The sequence below is a fragment of the Onthophagus taurus genome, chromosome 5, assembly GCF_036711975.1.
Source record: "Onthophagus taurus isolate NC chromosome 5, IU_Otau_3.0, whole genome shotgun sequence".
NCBI lineage: Eukaryota > Metazoa > Arthropoda > Insecta > Coleoptera > Scarabaeidae > Onthophagus > Onthophagus taurus.
In genome coordinates, this window is record NC_091970.1 from 4,648,683 (window position 1) to 4,672,569 (window position 23,887).

The 23,887-nt window shown below is 32.0% G+C and overlaps 3 protein-coding genes and 1 long non-coding RNA gene across 9 annotated transcripts; 1 reads left to right on the plus strand and 3 right to left on the minus strand.

Annotated features, from left to right (window-relative positions):
* Positions 1-892: 892 nt before the first annotated feature.
* Positions 893-14,094, minus strand: LOC111426727 (insulin receptor substrate 1 chico). 5 transcript variants are annotated; one of them, XM_023061390.2, is made up of 7 exons: positions 13,507-14,094; positions 6,822-7,021; positions 5,741-5,832; positions 4,589-4,725; positions 4,361-4,420; positions 4,100-4,216; positions 893-3,933 (listed from the first exon to the last, which is right to left on the minus strand). In XM_023061390.2, exons 1-7 carry the CDS (start codon positions 13,895-13,897, stop codon positions 1,934-1,936), a joined length of 2,997 nt encoding a protein of 998 aa, XP_022917158.1. In that variant the 5' UTR covers positions 13,898-14,094; the 3' UTR covers positions 893-1,933. The 5 variants fall into 5 exon arrangements, with proteins under 5 accessions (XP_022917158.1, XP_022917162.1, XP_022917159.1 ...); XM_023061394.2 differs by lacking the exon at positions 13,507-14,094 and adding an exon at positions 7,100-7,305; XM_023061391.2 differs by lacking the exon at positions 4,361-4,420.
* Positions 14,095-14,148: 54 nt separating this feature from the next.
* LOC111426731 (uncharacterized) lies at positions 14,149-18,111 on the plus strand. The gene is made up of 3 exons (XR_002707873.2): positions 14,149-14,364; positions 14,565-14,712; positions 18,033-18,111. It is a non-coding gene; the product is annotated as an uncharacterized lncRNA (long non-coding RNA).
* LOC111426730 (uncharacterized) lies at positions 17,422-18,822 on the minus strand. The gene is made up of 6 exons (XM_023061396.2): positions 18,699-18,822; positions 18,564-18,628; positions 18,364-18,507; positions 18,246-18,315; positions 18,090-18,191; positions 17,422-18,035 (listed from the first exon to the last, which is right to left on the minus strand). Exons 1-6 carry the CDS (start codon positions 18,715-18,717, stop codon positions 17,902-17,904), a joined length of 534 nt encoding a protein of 177 aa, XP_022917164.1. The 5' UTR covers positions 18,718-18,822; the 3' UTR covers positions 17,422-17,901.
* Positions 18,823-18,923: 101 nt separating this feature from the next.
* On the minus strand, positions 18,924-23,591 carry LOC111426729 (zinc finger-containing ubiquitin peptidase 1-like). Of its 2 annotated transcripts, XM_071195841.1 has the most exons (9): positions 23,376-23,591; positions 22,997-23,281; positions 22,707-22,940; positions 22,455-22,656; positions 22,117-22,401; positions 21,773-22,054; positions 20,027-20,252; positions 19,753-19,976; positions 18,924-19,703 (listed from the first exon to the last, which is right to left on the minus strand). In XM_071195841.1, the coding sequence occupies exons 2-9, from the start codon at positions 23,242-23,244 to the stop codon at positions 19,659-19,661; spliced, it is 1,746 nt and encodes a 581-aa protein (XP_071051942.1). In that variant the 5' UTR covers positions 23,245-23,281; positions 23,376-23,591; the 3' UTR covers positions 18,924-19,658. The 2 variants fall into 2 exon arrangements, with proteins under 2 accessions (XP_071051942.1, XP_022917163.1); XM_023061395.2 differs by having other exon boundaries at positions 22,997-23,591.
* Between the last annotated feature and the right edge of the window lie 296 nt (positions 23,592-23,887).

Genomic DNA, 23,887 nt, shown 5'->3' on the forward strand with positions numbered 1-23,887 from the left:
TAAGAATATATAAACAAATAAATAAATAAACACTTTGATGGAATTAAATACCATATTTATTATGTCATTTTTGCAAAGAGATATATAACATATTCGTTTACTTAAATTACACTTGAACTAATTTTAATTGTTTATCAATTAATTTATTAATTAATTATATACACGAATATAGTTTTCTTTTTAATTGTTTAAATAGTACGTAAAAGAAGACTAATATACCTCGTCTCGCCATCAATTAATTCTTTTTTATAATAATAAACGCACATGCATTATTTTGACGATATATAGACTTTTAATTTTAATTAATTCTTTTTTAACAGATACTTTTTAGAGATAAAAATTTCCTACATCCAGTAAATATAATTTTTATTCATAGCTTAATTCATTTTATGAATAAATGCAAATTTCAATTAATTAATGCAATTTTAACATAAATTAATTTGGATATAGCTGTAAATATAGTTTTTTTTTAATTTTAAGTTTAGGTTATGATATAATTTTAAACATTCGAAGGCAATTTATAATCTCTTTATGTATTTATATTTAATTAAATAACTTTCCAAAATTAATTTCTTTTACTTTACCCTGTATAATTCGCCTTTTTTTGCCTTTCTTTCATTACTTCTTTCTTTATTAATTAAAGTAACGGAAAAATTTTAATTAATTAATCAATAATATGTAAAAAAGGCACTTTTAGATGGTTTACAATAAATATAAAAAACTGTATTAATTATTCACTCTAATATGTAGTTGTATACATATATTAAATTTCTTTTATACAATTTCTTTTAATTTTATTTTGTTTAAACTTTACGTCTTACTTAGTTTTTTTCACTGAGTCAACCTGTATTTCGAAATTCGTGACGTATACTGCGTTTTTCTTTGTTAATAATAATAATAAATAAGAAAAAAACAAAAAAAAATTGTTTTTATGACGTGCTTATTATATTTAATAGGAATCAGAAAAAAATTAACGAATTCATCTAATTAATTTAAAAAGAAAAAAAAAATACAGTGAGAATCAAAACTTTATTGAATTCATTTGATTATCAGTGTATTTATTTCATTTAGTTGTAAACATAAATAATAAATTAGTTTCAAAAAATTGAAATGGTTTTACAATGAAATTAATTAATTTAACAAATAAAATAATTATTGAACGCGGCAATAATAGTAAAAATAACAAATAAAATTAGTTAAAAAATCGAAACTCAATCAGGAACTTTCATTTCTACATATCGTCGATTTTTTAGGTTTAGTGGATTTTTGCATTGATATGTTTTTCTCCATTTCATTATTTCCTAAGTTTTTTTTTATTTTTATTCTTATTAACTAATTTATAATTTTGATATATATTTATAAACAATTTAAATTTGTTTATTTTATAAAAAAAATTAAAAATCTTTTCAATAAAAATTTGCAGGGTATGTTTATTTGACATTTCACTTAACCCCAAAAAAAAATTTTTTTCAACCAATTCAATTTTAAATAAATTTAGCGAATTTCACTTTTAATACCAATCAAAACAAAAATATCTTTAATTTTCCTTATTTTATTTTAAATTAATTAATATTAATTTACTTAGGTACTTAGTGGAACCGAAAAAGAAAATAACAACAAGAAAAACTATTTACAACATTATTATGATTAATTAATGAATTCTTTTACTTAAAAACAAATTAATCCAGTATATTTTTTTGTAAATAATCTTTTAAATACACTAAAATTTTAATAACAAATTTTTAATTTAAAATTTAGTGACAAATCATATTAATTGAACTACTCGTTAAAAGATGGCGCATCAAATTAAAAACGTCAAAATAAATGCAAATAATTTACAAAAAAATATACTTTAAAATTAAAAGTTGCTATTTTAAATAAATAATTACTATTTACAAAAAAAAAATAAGTTTCTTTAAAAACTTTCTCCCCCTTAATGTTTAACCCGATTACTAACCATCGTAGGATGATTAACCACATTAAAATCAATCTTCGCATACTGAAACCCACCCGTACTATTTTGCACCGCCAAATCCTGATTATTCTCTTTCCCAACGCCTCCAACCCCTGCAAGCGATTTCAAACTATTCCTCTCCTCGTCATCGGAAGCCGAAGACCCCTTCAACTCCAAACTCGCGTACAACAACTGCTCACTATTCACAGACGCCGGTCGTGAAGCAACCAAAGTCGAAGTGGAAGAAGACGGCCTCGATTTATCCTCCTTCGGAGACGAATCATTAACAATCGGACGAAAACAAGTTGACATTAACGTGTAATCCCCTTCATCTTTTAAACTATTTTTTGAAGATTTCGGGTTATAATCCATGATAGTGTAATCGCCTTCGTTGGTGGGCGAAATCGGGCTGCTCAAGTTAAACGGAAACAAAATCGACGAACTAGAATCTTTGGGTTCTTTCTTCCGGGGTAAACTGGAATAATTCGAGTTAATCGATAAATTTAAATGGCTCTTATTTGGTGGGGTTTCTTGTTTTTTCTGCCAAAAGTGATACGGATTTGGTGACGATTTCGTTTGATTTTGAATTTGAATAGGTTGTGATTTCTTTTCCGGTTTGTTAATAAAAGACATATTTGCGTAATCGGTTTCCGAATCGATCGACGATTGCCGTTGGTGTTGATTATTTGAAATCCCTTTTCCGGGGGTCATCTCAACGTACCCTTCATTAACCGATTTCGGTTCACTATCAATAAATTCAATGGAATTAGGGGAACATTCAAAAATATTCGGCGAAATCGATTCATTCTTATTTTTATTATAATTCATATCCATGTAATCACTCGGAGTTGTTGTTGTTGTGGTAATCGGAGAAATTGGAGACCTACTCAACGGGGAGGAATATTTTTTTGAGTTATTTTCTTTCTTATTTTTACTTAAATCCATAACCATGTAACCACTCGAATTTTGGGGGTTATTAGTTATTTTAGGCGAAGTTCCCGCTCGCATATCAACGTAATCTTGAGTCGAGCTCCTAATTTCGTGCCCCTTTATAATGGTACGATTTCGATTCGCATAAAGTGAATCGGTCGAGGATTGTTGCGATCTCCTTTTATCGTGGTTGTGATTTAAATCGGGTAAAACTCCCGGTTTCATCGGAACATAACCACTATTTTTGTTATTTTTCGGAGCCATATTCGAAGAAAAATCCAACAACATCAAATCGCTTTTAGGATCACCATGCGATTGCAATAAAGGTGCCGAATTCGATTTTGGGTTACTATAAGACGAGGGGTGAGGGTGAAAAAACCTCTCCGGAAACTTTTTGGTTTTAGCGCCGCAACTAAACGCCCTCTCCCGGGCTAATTTCATTTTAGAATCGGTCGATCCCACAGATTTCGTTCTTTCCGGCCTTAAATCGTCCTCTTCGGACCTTAAAACATGCGGAAACGATTTATCAACGTTGTACTCATTAAATTTGTAATCGGTCGATGGAGTCCCGGAGGTGATACTCGATAAACTAGTCGTCGGGGAGGTTATGTGTTTATTTCCAGGGCTCATATCAACATAACCCGGCTCGGAATTCGAATTTAAGCGTGGTTTACACAATTTATCGCATAAAAAGAAATCATCCCCGCAATTATCTTCCTCTGCGATCGGCTCATCCGGAGTTAAAGAGTGTGTGTAGCCCCCAATTACAATTGGGAGGGCCCCACCACAACGATGTGATGATTCCTCGTGAACCCAACCATCGCAATCATCAACACTATTCGAGGAACCCGTTGAATCCGTTGATCCGGCGGCTGAAGGAGGTGTTATGGGGCTTCCGGAAGGTGATAAATGTGGGTAATACGAGTGAGGGCGTTGCATGCATCCCCGAGGGATGTTCCCACACATATTATTATGAGTTCCTTCGCTTTTCGTTCGAGATCTACTTGGCATGCTATCGCAACGCTCTCTCCCTGAAGTCGTTGTATAACCTAAAAATAAAAACATTTATTTTATAATTAAATAAACAAAAATTATTTAAATAAATAAGCAACGAAACATTTAAATTAACAAAAATTAACGAAAACATGTTTAGTAAAGGAGGATAATCTTTAGTAATTTTAGTAAAACTTTTTTTTTGATGATTATGATACATACATTTGGACTGCGCATGTCTCTTAGCGGTCCGTTGATGATGGGGTGGTATCTCGGAGGCGGGCTGCGCGAGGGGGAGAGATCGAGTACGCTGATGGTTCACCTTCACCGCGAAAGCGGCTTATTTTTTTGAAAAATTAATTTTTTATAAAAACGGACCGACCAAAAAACAAATCGTTAATAACATAAATAAACAACACAAACGTAAACAAAAAGCACCAAAAGCAAAAATTAAATGTGAAATCGTGTTAAAACAATATTTACCGGAAGTGTACCCGGAAGTGGTGGGAGTTGGCACCTCTGGGCTTGTGTTTTGATGAGCATCTGCAAGGATAACTACGATTCTATTCTATTCTAACCAAAAAAACTTGCTTTTTTATTTATTTAAAGGGAGTTAAGAAGCGAGTTTTATTTATGTTTCTAGTTGAAAAAGTGGTTAATGAAGTTTATTAATAAAACATACCAAAGTAATGTTAAGGTAACGGAAATTACCTGTTTGAGACGGAACCTTTCCAGGTAAAAAGGTCCTCTTTGAATTATTTGATTTCGTCGATTCTGTCGCTGAAGACGATCTTATCCTTCGTTTCGGATCCAATTCATCTTCATCATCTTTTTTTGATATCATCGCACTAAAAATAAAAGAAAATGACAACTTAAAACGGACGTTTAACTTTTGACATTTGATACATCAACTCAAACTAACGCCGTCTTCACGTCAAAAATGTAATTATAATAAATTGGGTGCGAAATATCTTAAAATAAAGGTAAATTAATAACAATTAATGAATTACAATTATTATGAATTACAACAATTAATGAAAATTGTTTAAATTATTTTAAATAATAAAATAGTTAATTGTTATTAATTTACCTTTATTTTAAGATATTTCGCACCCAATTTTTTTTAAATTTTAATTTGCCACTTAAAAGAAAATTAAATAAAATTACAATTTTTTTTCTTTACACAGTTCATTCCCATTAGTTAACAACAAATTCATCTAATTTTTAATTATTAACCCAATTTAATCGGCGTCTAAACGCTTCTCTTCCTCATTTTTTTTAACTCTTGATTGTAAGGAAATCTCCATGGTAACGAATTAATTCTTTCATCTCATTGGTTAATTTAGTGGGGTGATTACGCATTAATATACAGGGAGAAATAAAAAAGGAGATGTGCCGAAAATTAAAATTAATTTTTTTTAATTAAAAAAAATGTTTTTTCGCCATAACAGTCAATAACCTTGAGCCTGGTGAACTTTACCTCAATGCACGAACAAAACGACATCGCCGCGTTTTATTTTTTATTTTTTACTTTTTATTTTTTTTTTAATTCTCAGAATCGACTTGTTTACAACAAAACGAAGCACGAAACGACGCCTCTTATCAGTTTTAAAAAAAATATATTCCAAGTATTTTTTTTTTGACGTTTTATTTATTTTTTTTTTTATAATAATTCAGGCGCCACTCTGGCAAGATGATAAAATAGATTATGCAGTCAAAAGATAATAACTTAACAACACATTTATTTTTTAAACATTTCAGGTATTCTTTCGATTTTTATTGTTTTTTTATTGACGTCACAATGCATAATAAAAAAAACCAATAAGTATTAAAAAGTATTGACGTAATTGTTTTTATACTCACTGGTAAACGGTGTGGTGAATATTTTGGGCGATATTTTGATCTTCAGTTTCCATCCATAACTCCCCAGCTCCTATTTCGCTATTTCTACCAACCTAAAATAATTAAAAACACAACAAAATTAACGTTTAAACAGAATAACAATCATTCTAGGAAAAAATAATCCTTGAACTTTATTTTTACACATAAAATTAAATTAATAAATATAAATAATTGAACGATAACGTCACAGTTTTCGCTCAAAAACAACTTTAATCTAGCGATTTGTTTAAGTTATCGTTCTAACTCGAGATTTATCACCAAATTGTTTTAAATTATTCGGTTTAATTCAATTTTTTAATAAAAAAGAAATAAAAATATTTTTTTTTTTTTACCAAAAATTGTATTTTTGTTGGTTTTAAACGATTAGGCATCAAAAAATCGATTCATTTGAGTCCAAACACTAGGACGCTAGTTTTGGTTAAAAATTCAACAAGTTATCAAAGAAATTAAGAAAAAATTAAAATAAAGATGGCGGATTTTGACGTATTTGAGGTTATGATAATAATTTTTACTAAAATATGGGTATCAAATTGAAGGATTTTAAGTTCTTATTATGATTTTTTTTAATTTGAATGCCGTTATAATAATAAAAATTATTTTTTATAAAAAATAATGAATGAATTATTAATTTTATGGTAAATACTTAAAAATGATACGAAATGAGTCCAAACACGACATATCTGAATATTATAACAACCGAGCTATCATTGTTGTTATAAATTCAAGATGGCCGAAAACAAAACACTAATATTTTTAAGTTGCTATTTAAAAATGATGGAAATGAGTACAAACACGGCATATCGAAGTATTAAAACAACCGAGTTATCATTGTTGTTATAAATTCAAGATGGCCGAAAACAAAACACTGTTTAATTAATAATAAATTTAAATTTTATGGTGGATATGGAGTGTGATACATCAAATAAGGTTAAAATTTGCTGATCTTTACGAAAATTATATTATTTGAGATGATTTTCAAAATTTGTAAAAATTTGAAAACAAAATTATTTTAAAATTGTTGATAATAATATTTTGAATTTACCTCCATAAAAAAATAAGTCTTGAGGTTACCACAACTTCTTATACTCGACAAATCCAGTTCAATCTTCATATCCAACGTATCTTTCTTAACAAGACTAAGAATTTTATCCGTTAGACATAGCCTATACGCCGTTTTGGCTTCTTTTCCGGAATAATTAGTACCCAAGCCCCTCTTTAAAACGTTCACCTGCCAAACATGCTCTGAAATCACAACAAAATTGAACAAAATTAGTGAATTCAAAAAAAATTAAAAGTTAGAGTTAAAAATGAAAAACACACGGTCAGTGTTGGTGGCGGTGGAGAGGCCCCAGACACAAAACGAGTAAAAGGGTCGCGAAAATCGATACTCTCAGCGTAACCTGGTCGCGGGGATTTAGGTCACCATGTCGTGTGCCATCCGACTGCGGGGAGCAGCGTCGCCGATATTTAGACGACCAAATGGCGGCGGTGGCGGCGGCAACGGGTCGATTGTGCCCCAATTTCCACAAACTACGTCGCAATATCAAAACGAAACATGTTTTCACTCAAAACAAGGTTAAAAAAATTGACGTTTAAATATTATGAAAGTAGTCAAAAAAAATTTTGTAATAAAAAAACTTAAAAACATAAAAATCACCAAAGGAATTATATTCACTAAAAAATTTATTTAAGAATACAAAATAAATTCGGACGTACATTTAAAAGATTATTACGAATCAATTTGGTGAACGCGCGTTTTGGAAGCACCTTCTTATCTCTCCCTATTAAATAAATATTGCGTTTTGTACACACACACTCTCTCTTTTTTTTATTCGAGGATAACACGAGGAGGTTCACCTGTAAACACGAAGCATCCCATTCATAACATTGACGCGTGAATTTTCGAGCACGTGTCTCCACTTTCACTTCAAAATCAAATTGAAACTAAATTACACAAAAAATTAATTTATATAGTTGACGTTTTCAAAGATAACATAACCTTAAACTATTATTTTTTCTATTAATAGTTCGGATTAGACGTTTCCTGCGAGTTTATTTTGAATTTAAGAGAGGCAAACAAGTTGTTTACCTGGGACGTAACGGGGCCGCATCGTTGTTGTTGCCGATATCCTAATGAAAACCGCTGAGAATGTTTTGCCAGCACCGAGGCGTTCAAAAATGAGAGGATTGAACAAATAATAACAGATTTTCGTTATATGTGACGGCTAGTTGAGTTGTTTACGACTCACGGTGTTTTCGCCTTTCTCATTTACAAAAACAACTCGTGGATAATAATTATTAATTAATTAAAATTAAATTGGAGGATATTGAGGTTATGTTAATGTTACGAAGTGATTCAGTTTACGAAAATAATACTAGATGGCGCTATGAAAAAAATTTATTTCTTAAACTTATTTTTAAGGTAAAGAATAGATGGTGTCGATGGCGATAATTAATAAATTATTATTTCTTTTAGTTTGGGAGTATTAACCCGATTGAATCTTGAGTAAGCAAAAAAATAATGATATTAAATGAGTATGTGTTTTTTCCAGACGTTTAGAGTCAGCATTTGGGTTCGCGACAGAAAGAAAAATCATCATAACACGTGGACAACATCTACAGTTACTTTACACGGTCAATGAATTCTAAAGTGAACGATTATTATGAAGCGAAACAAATTGTTATAAAGAAAAGGGGTCAACTTACATTTTTTTGTCATCAAAAATATACAATTTTGGGGTTATTTTTAGATGATAGTTTTAAGGATTCATTCCAAATATCGCGACAATAACGAATTATATACAAAAATGATTTAAATTTAAGTAAATTTACATAAAATAAGGTAAAAATGAATTGAAGTAAATTGTGAATGTTTGTGTTGTCAAAAAAATTTAAACTTAAGAAATGAAAAATCACTAAAAAATTTTTTTTTTAGTAATTAATTAAAGTACGGTGAAATTAATTCCGTAATTCGAACTCTTTAGTGATAGTGCAAGTGTAAAACTAGAACTAACATTAGATCTTAGCAACGTTCGGGTTTAGACGGTTTATTTACAAAATCCCTAAACGTTGTTCGTATTTCGTAAAAAAAGTAAAGACACAAAACTCCTATAAGAAACGGTCGCTTGCGGGCAAGGCACTGGTTTTGATGTAATAACACGAAATAACACTAATATTAGAACTAACATTACAGCGCTAAGTTGTTGTATATTTTCATTGAACTAAAACTACAACTAACACTAGACCTACAACGAGCAAATTAGTTCTAGTTTTATGTAATTGTTATTAAGCGCTAATTTGTTGTCTATACAGTGCTATACAGTGCAAATGTAAAACTAGAACTAACACTATGAAATAAAACCCAAATGATTTCAATTCTCGGTATAGTGTTAGTTCAATATAGCAACAGTGCTAGTGTAAAACTAGAATTAACACTAGACGTAGAACTAGAAAATATCGCTAAAGAAAGCTTCTAGTTCTAGGTCTAGTGTTAGTTCTAGTTTTAATTGTTATTCAGCTCTAGATTGTTAAATGTTTTTATTGAAGTAGTTGAAAGGTACTTTTCTAATATGTATATTTAGTATTAGAAAAGTACATTTCTAACTTATCTCTAACTGGAAGTTTTCTTTCACTACCTTAGTGCTTCGAGTTAGGGGAATTTCAGTGTAATTCAAAGTTAACACCGGAAGAATAAAAATTTTTACTATAAATAATCCAGACGGTGATTAAGAAAAAATAAGGGTAATTATAAAGTATTTCTACCTCCCAATTAGGAATTAATTGTTCCGGATGGAGACCCTCCGTAATGAGACATTCAAAAAATATGCAATAAGATTATTAATAAGATGTTGAATATAAATTAAAAATAATACGTTACGGTGCTTTAATTACATTTTAAATAGGAAAATAATGAATATTTAAAAAAAAATTTTTGAGGTTATGCAGAATGTCAGATTAAAAAAAAATACCGTAATGACGTGAACATAGACGTAAACGTCTACGTAAAAAATGCGTGGAGTGCCAACTTATTTCATTATTATTTTTTTTGCAATTTAAGTTATTTAAAAAAATTTCCGGTTTTACAACAAATAAATCCCCAATAAGTTTATAATTAATTCAACAAAAATAAATAAATAAAAAGAAATCATATTATTTTCAAATCGTTCTTCTCTTAATTAAGGAAATTTGTTTTTGAAGCACTTAACCTTCGTGACGAAAATATCTCCGCGTTATCTAATTTATTTATAACTGGTCGGTTTCTATGTTGCAAAACGCGAAAGTATTAAAGTTGTTTTTTTCGATTTTTGTTTTTATTAAAACTTATTTTTTCAAATTTCGTTTATTTCGCCCAGATTTTTAAATCGAAATAAAAAGATTAAACTTTTCCGTTGGTTAAAAAATTATTACCTCCCGCTTGTAAATGTCACACGTAAAGTTGTGTTCGAGCCAAAAATTTAGTCTAGTGACATAACAAACGCTACCTAGCAACGAAAATATGCATAATAAAAAATTTGACAGTTAATAAACGTCAAATGTGATTTTATTTGGATTTGGGTATACATAAATTTTTGTGGAGAAAACGAATAGTGAAAGTAAGTGGTTAGTTTTCATTCATTGGGGGGGCCCCACAACGACGAATGCCGCCCGAACGACCTTCTCTCCAAGTCCGCATGCGTTTCCGCCCGTTTAAAGAGAACTTCGACGTCGTCTATAACGACGACGCCGTTCTTCTTGCGCACGTGGGAGTTGTTTTCGACGCTAAAAATAGAAGGTGCGTCGTTTTTTTTTAAGGCGCCGATTTCGAGGAATATCCATTTTCCCCTCGCCATAATTCCGAGGACAACGACGACGTGGTAAACATGTTTGTGACAGTATAATTTCCTTTTTCATTTCGTCACCATAATACAAAAAAAAAACCAGAAGAAAATTAAAATCGTACAAACGGACGCGAAAAGAAAGTAATTATTTTAAAAATGTTTTTGTTCGTTGCAAAGCGAGGGAATAAAGTTGCAAAAGCCCCCCGCCGTCGTCGCATTCCATTTCGTTGTGGAATCGACTTTATATTGCAATTTCGCTGGAAGCGAATGTGCAACAAACAAGTTGTTGGTGTGTTTTCAATGCAATAACATTGTAAATGGTGAAATTAAGATTTTGTGAAAAATTCCTTTTTTTTTAGGTTATGTTACATATTTATGACGTTTACGTCAAATCAATTTAGAATATTTAATAAAAAAAAACACCTTTTTAAAAACTTCTTATACACACGATTCTTTTATTGATTACATAATTAATTTATTTATTGAAGAGTTATTAGTAAAATCAACGTTAATTTCGTTTAATTATTAAAAAAAAAAAAATTAATCAATTCTCTAAGAGATGGCGCTAAAAATTTATTATTTTGGAATTAATAAAATTTAAAAGAAATGTGCTTAATTAATTTAATTTTAATTATTAGATTCTTAAATAATAAATATTAAAATTTAAATTGTTATTCTTAAATTATAAAAATAATTAATTTGGCTATAAAATGGAATGACAAGGTGTAAATGTTAACCCAGGAGACTTTTGATAACACCTCCTACGAATCCATAGAGAAAGCTTTAAACGTAAAAGGTCGTTAAACATCAGTCGACGACCAAATGGTGTATAACCATGCTGAAAAATCGGCAGATCACAGCCAGTCTGGGAGGCGAGTCGTTGACTAGTAAGGCACTTAAAGATGTCCCCAAGGGGGGAGTGTTTTCACCTCTCAAACACCTTAACATTCATAATTCAGGGTTATGCTGATGACCTGGTGATCACAGACCGAGGTAAATATGACAGTATCACTAATGCAGGAAACTTACTTAGAGCAATACTAAGGTTCATAAAAGACCTACATTTGCCCTAAACTTTTGGAGGGCTTAAGTTACAATAGATCATATAGCTATTTTTTTTTAAGTGAAAGGTTATTTTAGATTAAAAAGGGACCCTTTTCGGATCGAAAAGAAAGTGCCACGATTTCGGTGGTCCCAAAGTTGATCGACCGAACAAGGAGGAGTTCATCAAGTTTATTTTAATCCTCAAAAAAATCCTTTTAAAACAAGCAAAATGCTCTTAAATACAATGAAATGCTCGAAAAAGAAATGAATCCGTGTAAAAGGGTGATAGTAGTGTGTTAATAGGACATCTACGACCGCGATGTGACTTTGATATCGTTTAAATATTTATGGTAAATTGTAAATTTATAGTTGACTCGCATAAATAAATAAATTGGCCGTCGCGAATGGAAATTTTTTGTTTCCAATCGAACCAGCAGCAAAACAGCCACGCTGCGGTTGCATGCCGTGTTCTTGACATTTCAAAACGCGTCCGTTAAAAAATAATGAACGTTTCCGATATGTTATAAAATCCTTATTCATTTTATTAAAGCTTTGAGGCTTTCCCAATGTGTAATCATCGTGGAAAAAACTTTCCCGGATACGATCCTGACCGAATAAAAGGGTATTAATGATAACCCCACTCTCCGCCGATTTCATTCTTTAAAAAAAAGTCTCGTTCGTTTTCCACGCTACCGCTGGCTGTTGTTGTTGTTGCTTTTATTCCAGCCTCTCTCATACAAACAGCCTTGTAAAACCGCACCGGATGTGATACGTCCGCGGTCACAATACAAATACGCCGTATATGCACGGTTCATTCATAAACTCGTCTCTCCTCGTTGTTTACGCCCACTTCTGAATAAAATTTCGTGTGTATCATATAAAATCATTAATTTAAACTAAAAAAAAATTATTTCAATTTTTGACGTTTCATTTTGCCGTTTTAATTTGAGGTTACAGTTTGAATTTTGAAGTTACAAAAATTTAATAAATTTAATACGATTACCTTAATTTTGCATTAATTAATTAATTATTGGTTAGAATTGAAAAAAGAGACAAGCAGCTTCTTATCACAAAGAGTACGGAGATAAATAATCGATAAAGTACGACAAACAATGACGCCGGTTATTTTTTTGTGTATTCCATGTATTTCATGTTATTACAATTTTCCTCTCTCTCTAGCTCACTGTTTCACGATCGAAGTCCATCAAAACAACGCGTCATTAAAGGAAAAATCTAATTAAGAGGGGATTTTTTTGAGTGCTTCATTAAATAAAATCGTTTTTGAACTTACGTGAATAATAAAAAGTTGTTTTTGTCTTCGTTATCTTATTAATTAAACATTTTTAATGATTATAAACTAAAATTGTCGTTTGTGGTTACGTTGATGCTTGAAAAGTTAAAAATTAATACCAACCCCAAAAAAATTACATTAATTTTATACAAATTATAAAATATGATTTTGTAATAACGAATTTATTTAATTTTTCGATAAATTAATTGTTATAATACGTTATTTAAACAGAATGTAAAAATTAATCTAATAAAATTATAATATTAGTCGAGATAAAAAATTTGTAGCCAACCCAAATTATAATTAAAAAAAAAAAAAAATTTTGATTAAATTAATAATCGAAGTAAACAAATTAATAATAAGATTATTAATCGTAAATAAATTAACAAACAACCTTTAATCTTTAAAAAAATACATGAAAGTTATGAAATTAAATTGTGTTGTTTACATAGTTGGCATTATCTGTCAAAATTCGAGGTTATTTTATCGTTTATTTATGGGGTCAATAATTGTCTATTTTGGAAGGTAAAAAGATAAAAAGTAAGTAAAAAATTGATCAACATATGTGGACTTACCAAAAGTGGGTCTGGGGGCGACGCCGTCGGTGGCTTCATCGCCGTGTTGTAATAACAGTAAGATTTTTAACCAGGAGTCGAGCTCCTCGTCGCTATCGAACAGGATGCAGAAGCGGTCGTCCTTCGTATAGAGCGCAATGACGTGCCTGTGCTTTGAATCCGGCTGCCGGTTAATGTTAAAGCACGATTTAAGAGCTATCGCCCTTTTGGGGCGCGCCCCCGCCGCGTACTTTTTCTCCGAATCGTAATACTCCAAACGCGCCGCGTTTTCAACAGTTTCCGATCTTAACACGAAGAACTTTTTACGTTTCGACGTGCGCAGCTTCTTCAAGTACCCCGTTCGGACGACGCCGGAAGCGTCTCCAACCGAACTAGTACTTTTCACAGACATAATCCCATCGTTTATTAATTTATTAAAAAAAAACTCGCGCACTTCAAATCAAAATCAAATCACAAGACGCACTTTTTTTCTCTCTCTCGTTTAGTTGCGGGATAGAGTGAGAGAGAGCGAGAGGGGATTAGAAAAAATTTAAGGGGGCCTCCTCACGAAACGAGAAACACCCTACGAACGCTGTAACGCTACGTTGCAGACTGCGTACTACATTACTATTTTGGTTCGAGCGCCCTCCGAGACGCTAACGAATGCGACGTATCGTTTATATTAGCATCTTTGTCTTACTTGAAGGAACGGTTGAGTTGGTTGCGGACGGTGAAGTGCCCCCGGAATGCGACCGGGCCGCCGTGAACGAGTAAACAAGTGGGGCGCAGGCGCGGGTCAATAATGTGTCGCCGCGCGCGTAGCGGTTCGCGACGTTTCAAAGTGAAAAAGGATGGAAGAATTGCTGACCTAGAGATTGGGTGGGGACCGTTTTTTTTCTTTCGTGGCAGCAACAAATTTGACAAATTTATTTATTTATTTTTATTTATTTATTTTACCATAAATAATAAAAAAATAAATAAAATTAATTTTAACCTCAAAACTGTCACATTTTTTACGTAAAATTTGACGATTAATCTTAACTTAAAAAATTTTAACTTAAAATTTCTTTTTGTTATAGGTTTTGAACCTTCTACCTGATTGGGGTTCTTGAATTCCGTGTCCCCAATTCCAAGAAGAGGACCTCACAGCGCCAAAAACCCTCCGCGCAAACTAGGAATGTCGCAATAATAATTAAGGGAAATTTAAATTTTCGAATCCGCCAAAAAGTAAGTGATTAATTAATTTTAATTTAATTTAATTTAACCCGGGAAATACATAGATAAATCGAATTAAAAAAAATCGGCGGAGAAGCGGTGAAGGAGGGGGAGAGTATTGAACCTGAATCGTTCTCTAAAAATAACAAAAAGTACCCAGGTTATTAAACCCACGTGGATTCAATGCCACCAAAAAAACTTTTTTAACCAAACCCGGACGTTTACTAAATTTACATTAAACGCAAAAAAAAGTAATAAATTTAAACATAACCTAATTTGACACAACTAAATTTGACGTTACTAAAAACTGACAGAACTAAAATTGACATAACCTAATTTAATCAAATTTGACAGAATTATAACCTAAAATCAATTCAAATGTTTTGAATGTTTTTGAAGGTGTAAAAAAAACTGAAAAAGGGGCGCGGTCCGTAAAGTTCGTCGTCGTCGTTTGCGAGGGCATCGCCCCTGCGCATTGGGTTCCCTGGGTTGGGTCATTCATTCTGCGTCGCGCCGCAGCGGTGGCGACGAAGGGGGATTCACCCCAAACCCGACGGCGCGGTTCGGGACTCGGGGGGGCTCCAGCTTTACTACGCAGAGCGTACTACTACGACTCTCTCTCTACGCGACAAACCGTAGCGAGGTAGGTGGCGGAGAAGGGGGGTTTGCGACCCGACCACGGCCGTAGTATGGCGGCGGCGGCGTCGGCTGCTGCCCTCGCGAAAGGTAGACACTGACCCTTGAGCTGGATCTATCTACGTTTTCTTGTTGTTGTCCTTCTCTGTCTGTCTATGTTTATGTTCAATTTTCAAGATCAAAATTTAAGTCAAACATCGATTCTATTAAAACCACGTATTTGATTCTTTGTGGTTAAGATACATTAAGATAGTTGATTTAGAATTGAAATTTTTTTGAAATGGGATGGTGCCCAGAAACGGTTAAGAGAGAGATGAGAGATTGCGGATCGGAGCCGGGTGGGACTTTTTGCCCGTCTCCGGATGCTTGGAATTCCTGAGCAGGTCGTCCTGCTGGTCCTTTTGCTCTGTCTGGTCTTCCGACCGGATGGCATTCAACTCTTCGTTGCTCGACTAAATAAGCATCGCTTCTCTTTTAAATCACCAAAACAATTTTTTTTCTAATATTATTTCAATCATTTAAATTTTTAACCTCACTTTCAATATTCGTCACCTTGGCGACTTAAAATTTGACACAAACATTTTTTTATAACCTAAAGAAATTTAACAAACGTCAAGTTTATAACTCTAAAGTGGGTCTGATGAAATATTAATAAATATTGCTGAAATTGTTTGCGGGCGATTCGCTGGACGTTAAATTATATTAATATAAAGCACAACACATTAATAAATAATTGTTTATCTCCATTTCGTCGAGGCCGCTTGCGGGCGATTTGAAGCGAAATCGTTCCTTTTCCATCTTTGTAAAGATACAAAGTTTTCTATAAGAAAACATTTAACCTCACTCTGCCGAGGTCGCTTGCGAGCGAGGCGCTAGAATCCTTGAAGATTGATGATTTCGTGCTGATTAATCAAAACTAGCGCCTCGCCCGCAAGCGACTTCGGCGATTTGAAGCGAAATCGCTTGAATCTTCAAAAAATGACGATTTCATGTTAATATATCGCTTCGGTGATTTTAGATAATATCGGTTATTTGATGTAAAATAGATTACACTAAAAAAGCACTAAAAAACCGAAATGAACTCAAAAAAAATCTTGACACAAAATTTGACATTTGATGTTTAAAAAATAAATAAGTACCAACCTAAATAAATTAAAATCAAAAATCACCAAAACTCAATTAATACATTTTGCACATTTTTATCATTTTTTTTTATTTATTTTTTTGCAAATTTATTAAGGGTTAACGTTTAATTTCGCTACTTTGTGAGAATACGAGATAGACGTAGTATAGTATTTTCATCACGTTTAAAGAGCCCCACGTCGTCGGGGATCTCTTCACGTCATCATCTAAGCAGGAGCCGTGTTCAGGGCCGTAACAAAATCGATTTTGACCTTTTAACATTAAAAAAAATTACTCCAAACCAATTTGTTATAAAAATAAATAAATGAATTGAAAATAAAGATGTAGTTAAACAGTAATAGAATTTTGAAACTTTTAAAACGTTAATGTTTTTGTTTGTCGTCGCTGCCGAGGTTCTCGATAATTTTCCTTGAACTTCGAGTTGTTTGTTTTCGACGTGACGTTACCGCTTGTGTTGCGTCACAACGCATTAAAAATCAGGAAAATAAACGACTTTTTTAAAAGTTTTTTTCATTAATAAGTTTTTAGGAATCAACAACGAGAAATAATCTTTTTTTTTATGTATTATGATTTTTTTAAAGTTCTTTGCGCTGTATATTTTTTTCTATTCGTTCATCGGGGTCAAGTTCGTTCAAAAACTTTCACGTGGGAATTCCCAAAGACCGTTCTCTCCCGTTCAAGGAAGTTTATTTTGCAAGAAACGAAATAAATTTGGCGGAGGCAACCAATTTTACACCACCTTTTTCTTTTTTACAGAAATCTGTAATTTCTTAGGATTGAATTAAAACGGTTAAATTTTTTCTTTTTAAAATGCTGCGTTTAATTTAATATATAATAAAATACATAATGAATTAGAAGAATCGTCGTCATGTATCAATTAATGATGTTTTTCTAAAAAAATTTTTTTAATACAAAGTTAAATTAATTAATTTTTGTACTCACTATGCATTTTCTTCTTCTTTTTGGCTGCTTCCCCGCCAGTTTCTGGTGCAGGCTCAGCGTTAGAGCATGCAGAATTCCCCCCATCAACACCGGTCACTGCAGGAGATTCTTCATCACCGAGAACTTTCCCCAAGTTAAAAATTAAAAGAAATGCAACGAATACGATAAAATGTAACTTCATTTTGAACAATTTCTGTCTTCTATGAGGCGAATAATCGCCCTTGATGTTTAAATACTTCAAAAATGAAATAAAAACCTCATTATTGTAAAATGTTTTGCTTCGTTAAAAACCTTTTTGCATCTTAAAAAAGGTAAATCATTAAAACATGACTTATTATTTATTAATTACAAATAAATACATTTGAGTGCAATTATAAAACTTTAACAAACAATTAATATATTTTAAAAACAATATCTTAATATCGTTACATTAAAAGCGAATTCGAGATATACTCCGACATTAATTATAATTTTAGTAAATTAAATTTGTTGCGCAGTAGATATGTTGTAGCCCCCTTGACTTGGATGTGCGGCAACTGAAGGCACATTGCGGTCGATATCCTCGTAACTATCACGGTTAGTAGTAAAAATGTTTCCGATGTTTCTTTCAGAACCTGTAATGAAGCGTTTTGAAGAATAAATTCTGGTTCAATAACGTCCATACGAACCCCCTGGGGCGTCACCACGTTCTTGGCTGATTTTAAATAGTACAAATGTAGTGGCCGGCTTCACCAACGTGAAAATTATTGCGATGATGCAAGAAAACATTGCTAAAAAATGAATCAAAATTAATTTGTTTCGTTTAAATTACTCAAAACACGTACATGAACTGTGAAAATGAAACCCAACCATAAACAAATCCAAAACAAAGGAGACACCATTTAATACAAGCGCCTAAAAATTCGGGTTCAAACATAACCTCACAAAAGAATTTTGACTTACAATTTTTAAAGTTTCGGTGTTGTCGCTTAAAATAATATGGAGAATGAGTATAATTATGAGTATATTATAAAAACTATATCCGGTTGGGGCCCAATAACCGGTGGTAGCAAGCGAAAAAAAAAGTGTATGTATAAGAAATATAACCTAAAAAAAAAATTTTTTTCTTTTAATCCTCACGTAATCCTTTTATAAATTAATACCTTTAATTGAAAGTTGGGTATTTGAGATATATCGGCCATTTTTATGGAGTTTAACCACTGTTGCACTGAAAAAACCACAACTTTTAACCTTCCTGAACGTTCGTCATTACATCATTAAAAGAAAACGTATCTTACGTCTTAAATGTTGAGTCATACCCCGAATCGTATGCGATAAGCATGGGATGGCATACAAATGTTAACTGTTGGGGGCAAAAGCCCCGGTTGTAAAGTTCCTTGGAGAAAATTACCCCTTTTTATTGATTTTTGCATATTTATCAGATTAGTCACGGAAAAGAAAAAAAAGGAAGAAAATGAATAAAATTTCGATGAAAATTCGTTGTATTTCATTAAAATTAATAATTAAAAAGGGATTTGATTAATTTATTTATACAATTAAATAATTTTTTATATATTTGTGACTATTTACTGACTTTTTAGATTATAAATCTAATTATTTTACTTCAAATAATTAACAATAAAATTTATAAATCTTAATTAAAATAGAATCTATATACAAGGATTTAACTATCTTCATAGTTGTTTGATTAGGACTGTCAAATTTATTTGTCAAATTAAAGAATTTTTGAAGAGAATAATTTTTATTTTTTAAATGTGGGGTAATTAACACGTTGTAATTAAAACAACAAATAATTTTAAAACAACAAAGACAATTGCTTGTGGAATTGTGTAAAGTGGTTGATAATAGGAATATTTCTAAGACTTATGGCACAGTGTTCTCACAAATAAATACTACGACAAAGAAATACAACAAAAAACCGGAACGATTCTTACAAATTTAATATCACTAAGTGTGCAGAGTTCCCTATTGTTAAAAGGGGAACCCTGGGAAACAAGCAGCACTCTAAGAAGCTTTGTACTATGTATTTTTTCTTTTAAATCTATATATAGGTACTTTCCGAACCACATTTTTGAATACTTTTTTTTTAAATTTTGATATAGGGTAAATTTTCTTAGGATTGTTTTTTAATCTTTAAGCTAATTAAAAGTCTCAAAACGGCGATACATTTGAACAGCATCAGGTGGTCGTTTTTGATGACCCGTTCGCCACCAAATGGCGAACAATTTCGATACTTCTCACCGATCTTGTGGTATCCTTAAACCCCGCAACACTTTACTTTGCTAAAATTTTAAAAAATAAAGCATATTTATCCCAAATAATTTATTTTACCTGATATTGTTGCTCGCTTTCAATCATACCAACAGCGGCGACGATTTGATATTGACGAGCTTTCATGTAAGCCTCGCCCTTCCTTAATAATCTTAGGGCTTGCGAACCTGTGTTCGTATCGGCAAATTGCGCCATCTGCTGAGGTGAGTGACTCGGATCTAAAAGCAATAACACCAAACTTCCGTCTTTGTGCACTTCGATACCCATTATTGTACGACTATGTCCTTAAATAAATCCGATTAATTAAAAAAATGGGAAAAATTTTGTTTCTTACCTTGATGTTGAAGGTACAAAGGCGGAGTAAAGTCTTGCTGGAGGCAATTCTCGAAATAATTAAGTACCCAGGCGAATAATTCGGGGTGGGTACCTCCAGGACCCGTCGGACGATGAAAATCTATTAACTGGCAACGAATTCTTAAGTACGATAATAAAGTCATCACTTCAGTAGCTCCAATCCATTTCCTAGTGTTTACTAATCGACTCCCAAGTTGCTCAGAACCCTAAAAAGATGCGAACTGACGGTCAAAAATTGTAATTTCGCACCAGCGCCATCTTTTGATGGCACTATACTCTGTTTTTAAACCAGGAGGAGTAACCGCGAAAGTCAGATTTACACTAGGAAAAATCACCAGAAAATATCACTAGATATTTTGGCAGTAAATTTAAATTAATAATTATTATTATTTATTTATTTACTTATTATTGTATTTATTTTCGTTTGTTATCGTCAACACTAAACATACAAATTAATATTGAAGTTATGAGTGTATTTATTTCAAAATATAATAAAGAAGGGTTTAAGAACACAAAATTTACAATAATGACACGTGATGACACGAAACTGTCGAACTGTCAATAACCTAACCTTCAAATTCAAAATTGCCTGTGTGTGAACCTTCCTCGCATTAAACCAATCACGTGCAAGGTCAATCTGGTGACAAATTTAAAATACTCCTCCTGGTTTAAAAACAGAGTATAATTGCTAAAGAAAAATTCAAGGTATAATTAATGTTTGTAAACAAAACTAACCTTACCTAACATTCCTTCACGCTATAATTGACATTACAAAAGAAAACTTCACGCTATAATTGCCATTACTAATTGCCAAAGAAAACTTCATGGTATAATTAATGTTTGTAAACAAAACTAACCTTACCGAACATTCCTTCACGCTATAATTGACATTACAAAAGAAAACTTCACGCTATAATTGCCATTACTAATTGCCAAAGAATACTTCATGGTATAATTAATGTTTGTAAACAAAACTAACCTTACCTAACATTCAGCGTCTGAAGACACAGGGCTAAACCCGAAACTTAAAAATATACAACTAAGCGCTGAATAACAATTAAAACTAAAACTAACACTTGCACTAGAACTATACTCTGTTTTTAAACCAGGAGGAGTAAACGCGAAAGTCAGATTTACACTGGAAAAAATCACCAGAAAATATCACTAGATATTTTGGCGGTAAATTTAAATTAATAATTATTATTTATTTATTTACTTATTATTGTATTTATTTTCGTTTGTTATCGTCAACACTATACATACAAATTAACATTGAAGTTATGAGTGTATTTATTTCAAAATATAATAAAAAAGGGTTTAAGAACACAAAATATACAATAATGACACGAAACTGTCGAATTATCAATTACCTAACCTTCAAATTCAAAATCAAAATTCAAAATTGCCTGTGTGTGAACCTTCCTCGCATTCAACCAATCACGTGCAAGGTCAATCTGGTGACAAATTTAAAATACTCCTCCTGGTTTAAAAACAGAGTATAGTAAACGATAATATTTAATTAAATATAAACATTCTATTTTGATAACAATAATTACGGTAATAAATGGTAATATTTCTACAATTTAATTAATTTTTTTCCTTGTATATGGCGTTTAGTATGAAACAGTTTTTCGACAATTTATTTTTATAAGTAGCGCCATCTTTTGGTGAGCGTAAGAAAATTTAAAACATAACCTAATTTTTAACAAATTAAAAATTAACCAACCTGTAAATCAAATCCTTGAGCCCAAGCCTCTTCAATTAACCCTTGCAAACGTGATATACTCGGCACAGAACTCCTTGGGGGCTTCTGATTCTGCCAAATCGTGTATAACCTCTCATTATACCCCGTGTGTTTTAATAAACTAGATATGAGCATTTGAGTGTTGCGATAACCGCACCCCCAACCTCGATCACCATAAGACGAGGCATAATGATCAACACATGTGCAAATATAAGTTCGAGAAACATTTTGCGAACTTATACTTAACGCTCTAATTCGAGGAATCTAATTAAAACAAATCAAATTAATACATTAAAAAAGTGATGTTACAATTCCTTTTGACATACTAATCCCCTCGTTACTGAACTTCCATCATCGATTCCACAACTTTCCGCTTGTCTTAAATCGAGGGTTCTTTCGTAATAATCAGCAACGCTCATTTCGCCGGCATAAACAGCCCTTTGCATGTTAGTAACAGATTGTTCGCGAAAATTCCCTTGGTTATCCATGCCGTATTGGGCTCGTAACAACTCAAATTCACGCTCTTCACGTTTTTTTAACGCCTCACGGTCAATTGGTTGTGGGGAACCCGCTGGGAAATGTGATTCTACATGCCGAGCTGCCGCATCACTCTAAAAAAATAAAATTAACTAATAAAATTGATGATTAAATGAGATTAATTTACGTTATTATCATTATCTAGAGTTAATCCGCAAATAGGACAAGTCGAATTTGTTGGGGAAGCTGGTGATAACACATCTTTATGCTCAATGTTAACATGCAGCTCTAAATCGGGAGCTGAATTGAATGATTTCGAACAAAGAGGGCAAGCGAAAACCTCCCCGGTTGTATTTCCGATTGATGGTGATGTTAAATCGAAATGTTGTCTAAAAATAAGGTTTGTTAATATTTTTTTAATGTTGTAATTAAACCATACCGATTTACATGTTCCTCTAACTCCCCGGGACTCGTACTTGTGTAACGGCAAATCGGGCACTGCAATACTTGGGGGTTTTTTAATTTTAAATTTAAATTTGAACGTTGTGGGGACCCTTGTCCGTGAGATTCCGCTTTTATACTTAAATCGGCACCGCCACTAACAACTTTCGGGGAAACGCTGCTTTGATAGACTCCGTTTGAATTCGAAGCTAAATTTTTCCATTCACTCCCACTAAAAAAAAACATTTATTTATTAATTAAAACAAAAATTGTTTTAAGTATTATAACCTAGGACTAGCATCGATAAAAGTCATTGTATTCATTTCTTGTGTTGGTGTTAAGAATTCCGAGTGAACGGTTGCAACATGATCCTGGATGTTATTGGCCTCGTCCACTAAATAATCGCAAAAGGGGCATTCTAATTTCCCATCGATGTGATTAGTTTGTGTGTGCTCGAAGAATTGTTGGCTCGTTAAATCCCTCAAACCGCACACTTCACAAGAATACATATCCGAGTTGTGATTACTACTTGCCATTTTTTAGAAAAAATAAAAATACAAAAAAAAATCTAACCTAAAATAAGTTGATTAAATAAAAATAATAAACACAAATAATTTTTATATATTTAAATAATATTGTTACAATAATTAAAACGTTTTTACGTCACTTTGTGAGGTTAAATTCTCATTTTCTTTTTTGGGCGGATTTTTAACCGGAATTTGCGGCACCCCGCAATTTTAAGACGGCACACCACCGAATTATTTAAATAAGGTGTTATTAACACGGCGATATTTGCGATTCTTTTAACATTTTGTGTTAATTTTTTTTTCTTCGACAGCCGATTGACCCACTTTTATGGCAACCAAACGCGCATCACCGTCAAATGTGTCAACTACTTAAAGTTTATTAATTTATTGTTATTAATTTTATTGTAAAATCGAATTTATTTACAAATTTTAATGCAAAATTAATTCATACAAAAGAAATTATTTAATAATGAATTAATTTTAATAAATTTTTTTGAAATCAACCCCATCTATTAATCTTTTTTCGAAACTCAAACTCTAATTTCTGTCATTACCTTAATACCGCTAAATCTCTACATAAATAATATTATAAAATTAATTTGTTGTAAAAACAAATTTATTTATAAATTTTAATACAAAATTAATTAATTAA

What these genes read in the sequence shown, in the direction of transcription:
- LOC111426730 (XM_023061396.2), bottom strand. An exon ending in ACACCGAAACTTTAAAAATT is followed by an intron (nt 18,316 to 18,363) that starts GTAAGTCAAAAT and finishes CCGAATTTTTAG; the next exon opens with GCGCTTGTATTAAATGGTGT. An exon ending in ACGTGGTGACGCCCCAGGGG is followed by an intron (nt 18,036 to 18,089) that starts GTTCGTATGGAC and finishes GCTTCATTACAG; the next exon opens with GTTCTGAAAGAAACATCGGA.
- LOC111426727 (XM_023061390.2), bottom strand. Translation starts at nt 13,897, where the DNA reads ATGTCTGTGAAAAGTACTAGTTCGGTTGGAGACGCTTCCGGCGTCGTC. An exon ending in AGACTTATTTTTTTATGGAG is followed by an intron (nt 5,833 to 6,821) that starts GTAAATTCAAAA and finishes TAATTATTTTAG; the next exon opens with GTTGGTAGAAATAGCGAAAT. An exon ending in AAAGGTTCCGTCTCAAACAG is followed by an intron (nt 4,421 to 4,588) that starts GTAATTTCCGTT and finishes TTATCCTTGCAG; the next exon opens with ATGCTCATCAAAACACAAGC.
- LOC111426729 (XM_071195841.1), bottom strand. Translation starts at nt 23,244, where the DNA reads ATGGCAAGTAGTAATCACAACTCGGATATGTATTCTTGTGAAGTGTGC. An exon ending in TTTATCGATGCTAGTCCTAG is followed by an intron (nt 22,941 to 22,996) that starts GTTATAATACTT and finishes GTTTTTTTTTAG; the next exon opens with TGGGAGTGAATGGAAAAATT. An exon ending in AAAGCGAGCAACAATATCAG is followed by an intron (nt 19,704 to 19,752) that starts GTAAAATAAATT and finishes TTAAAATTTTAG; the next exon opens with CAAAGTAAAGTGTTGCGGGG.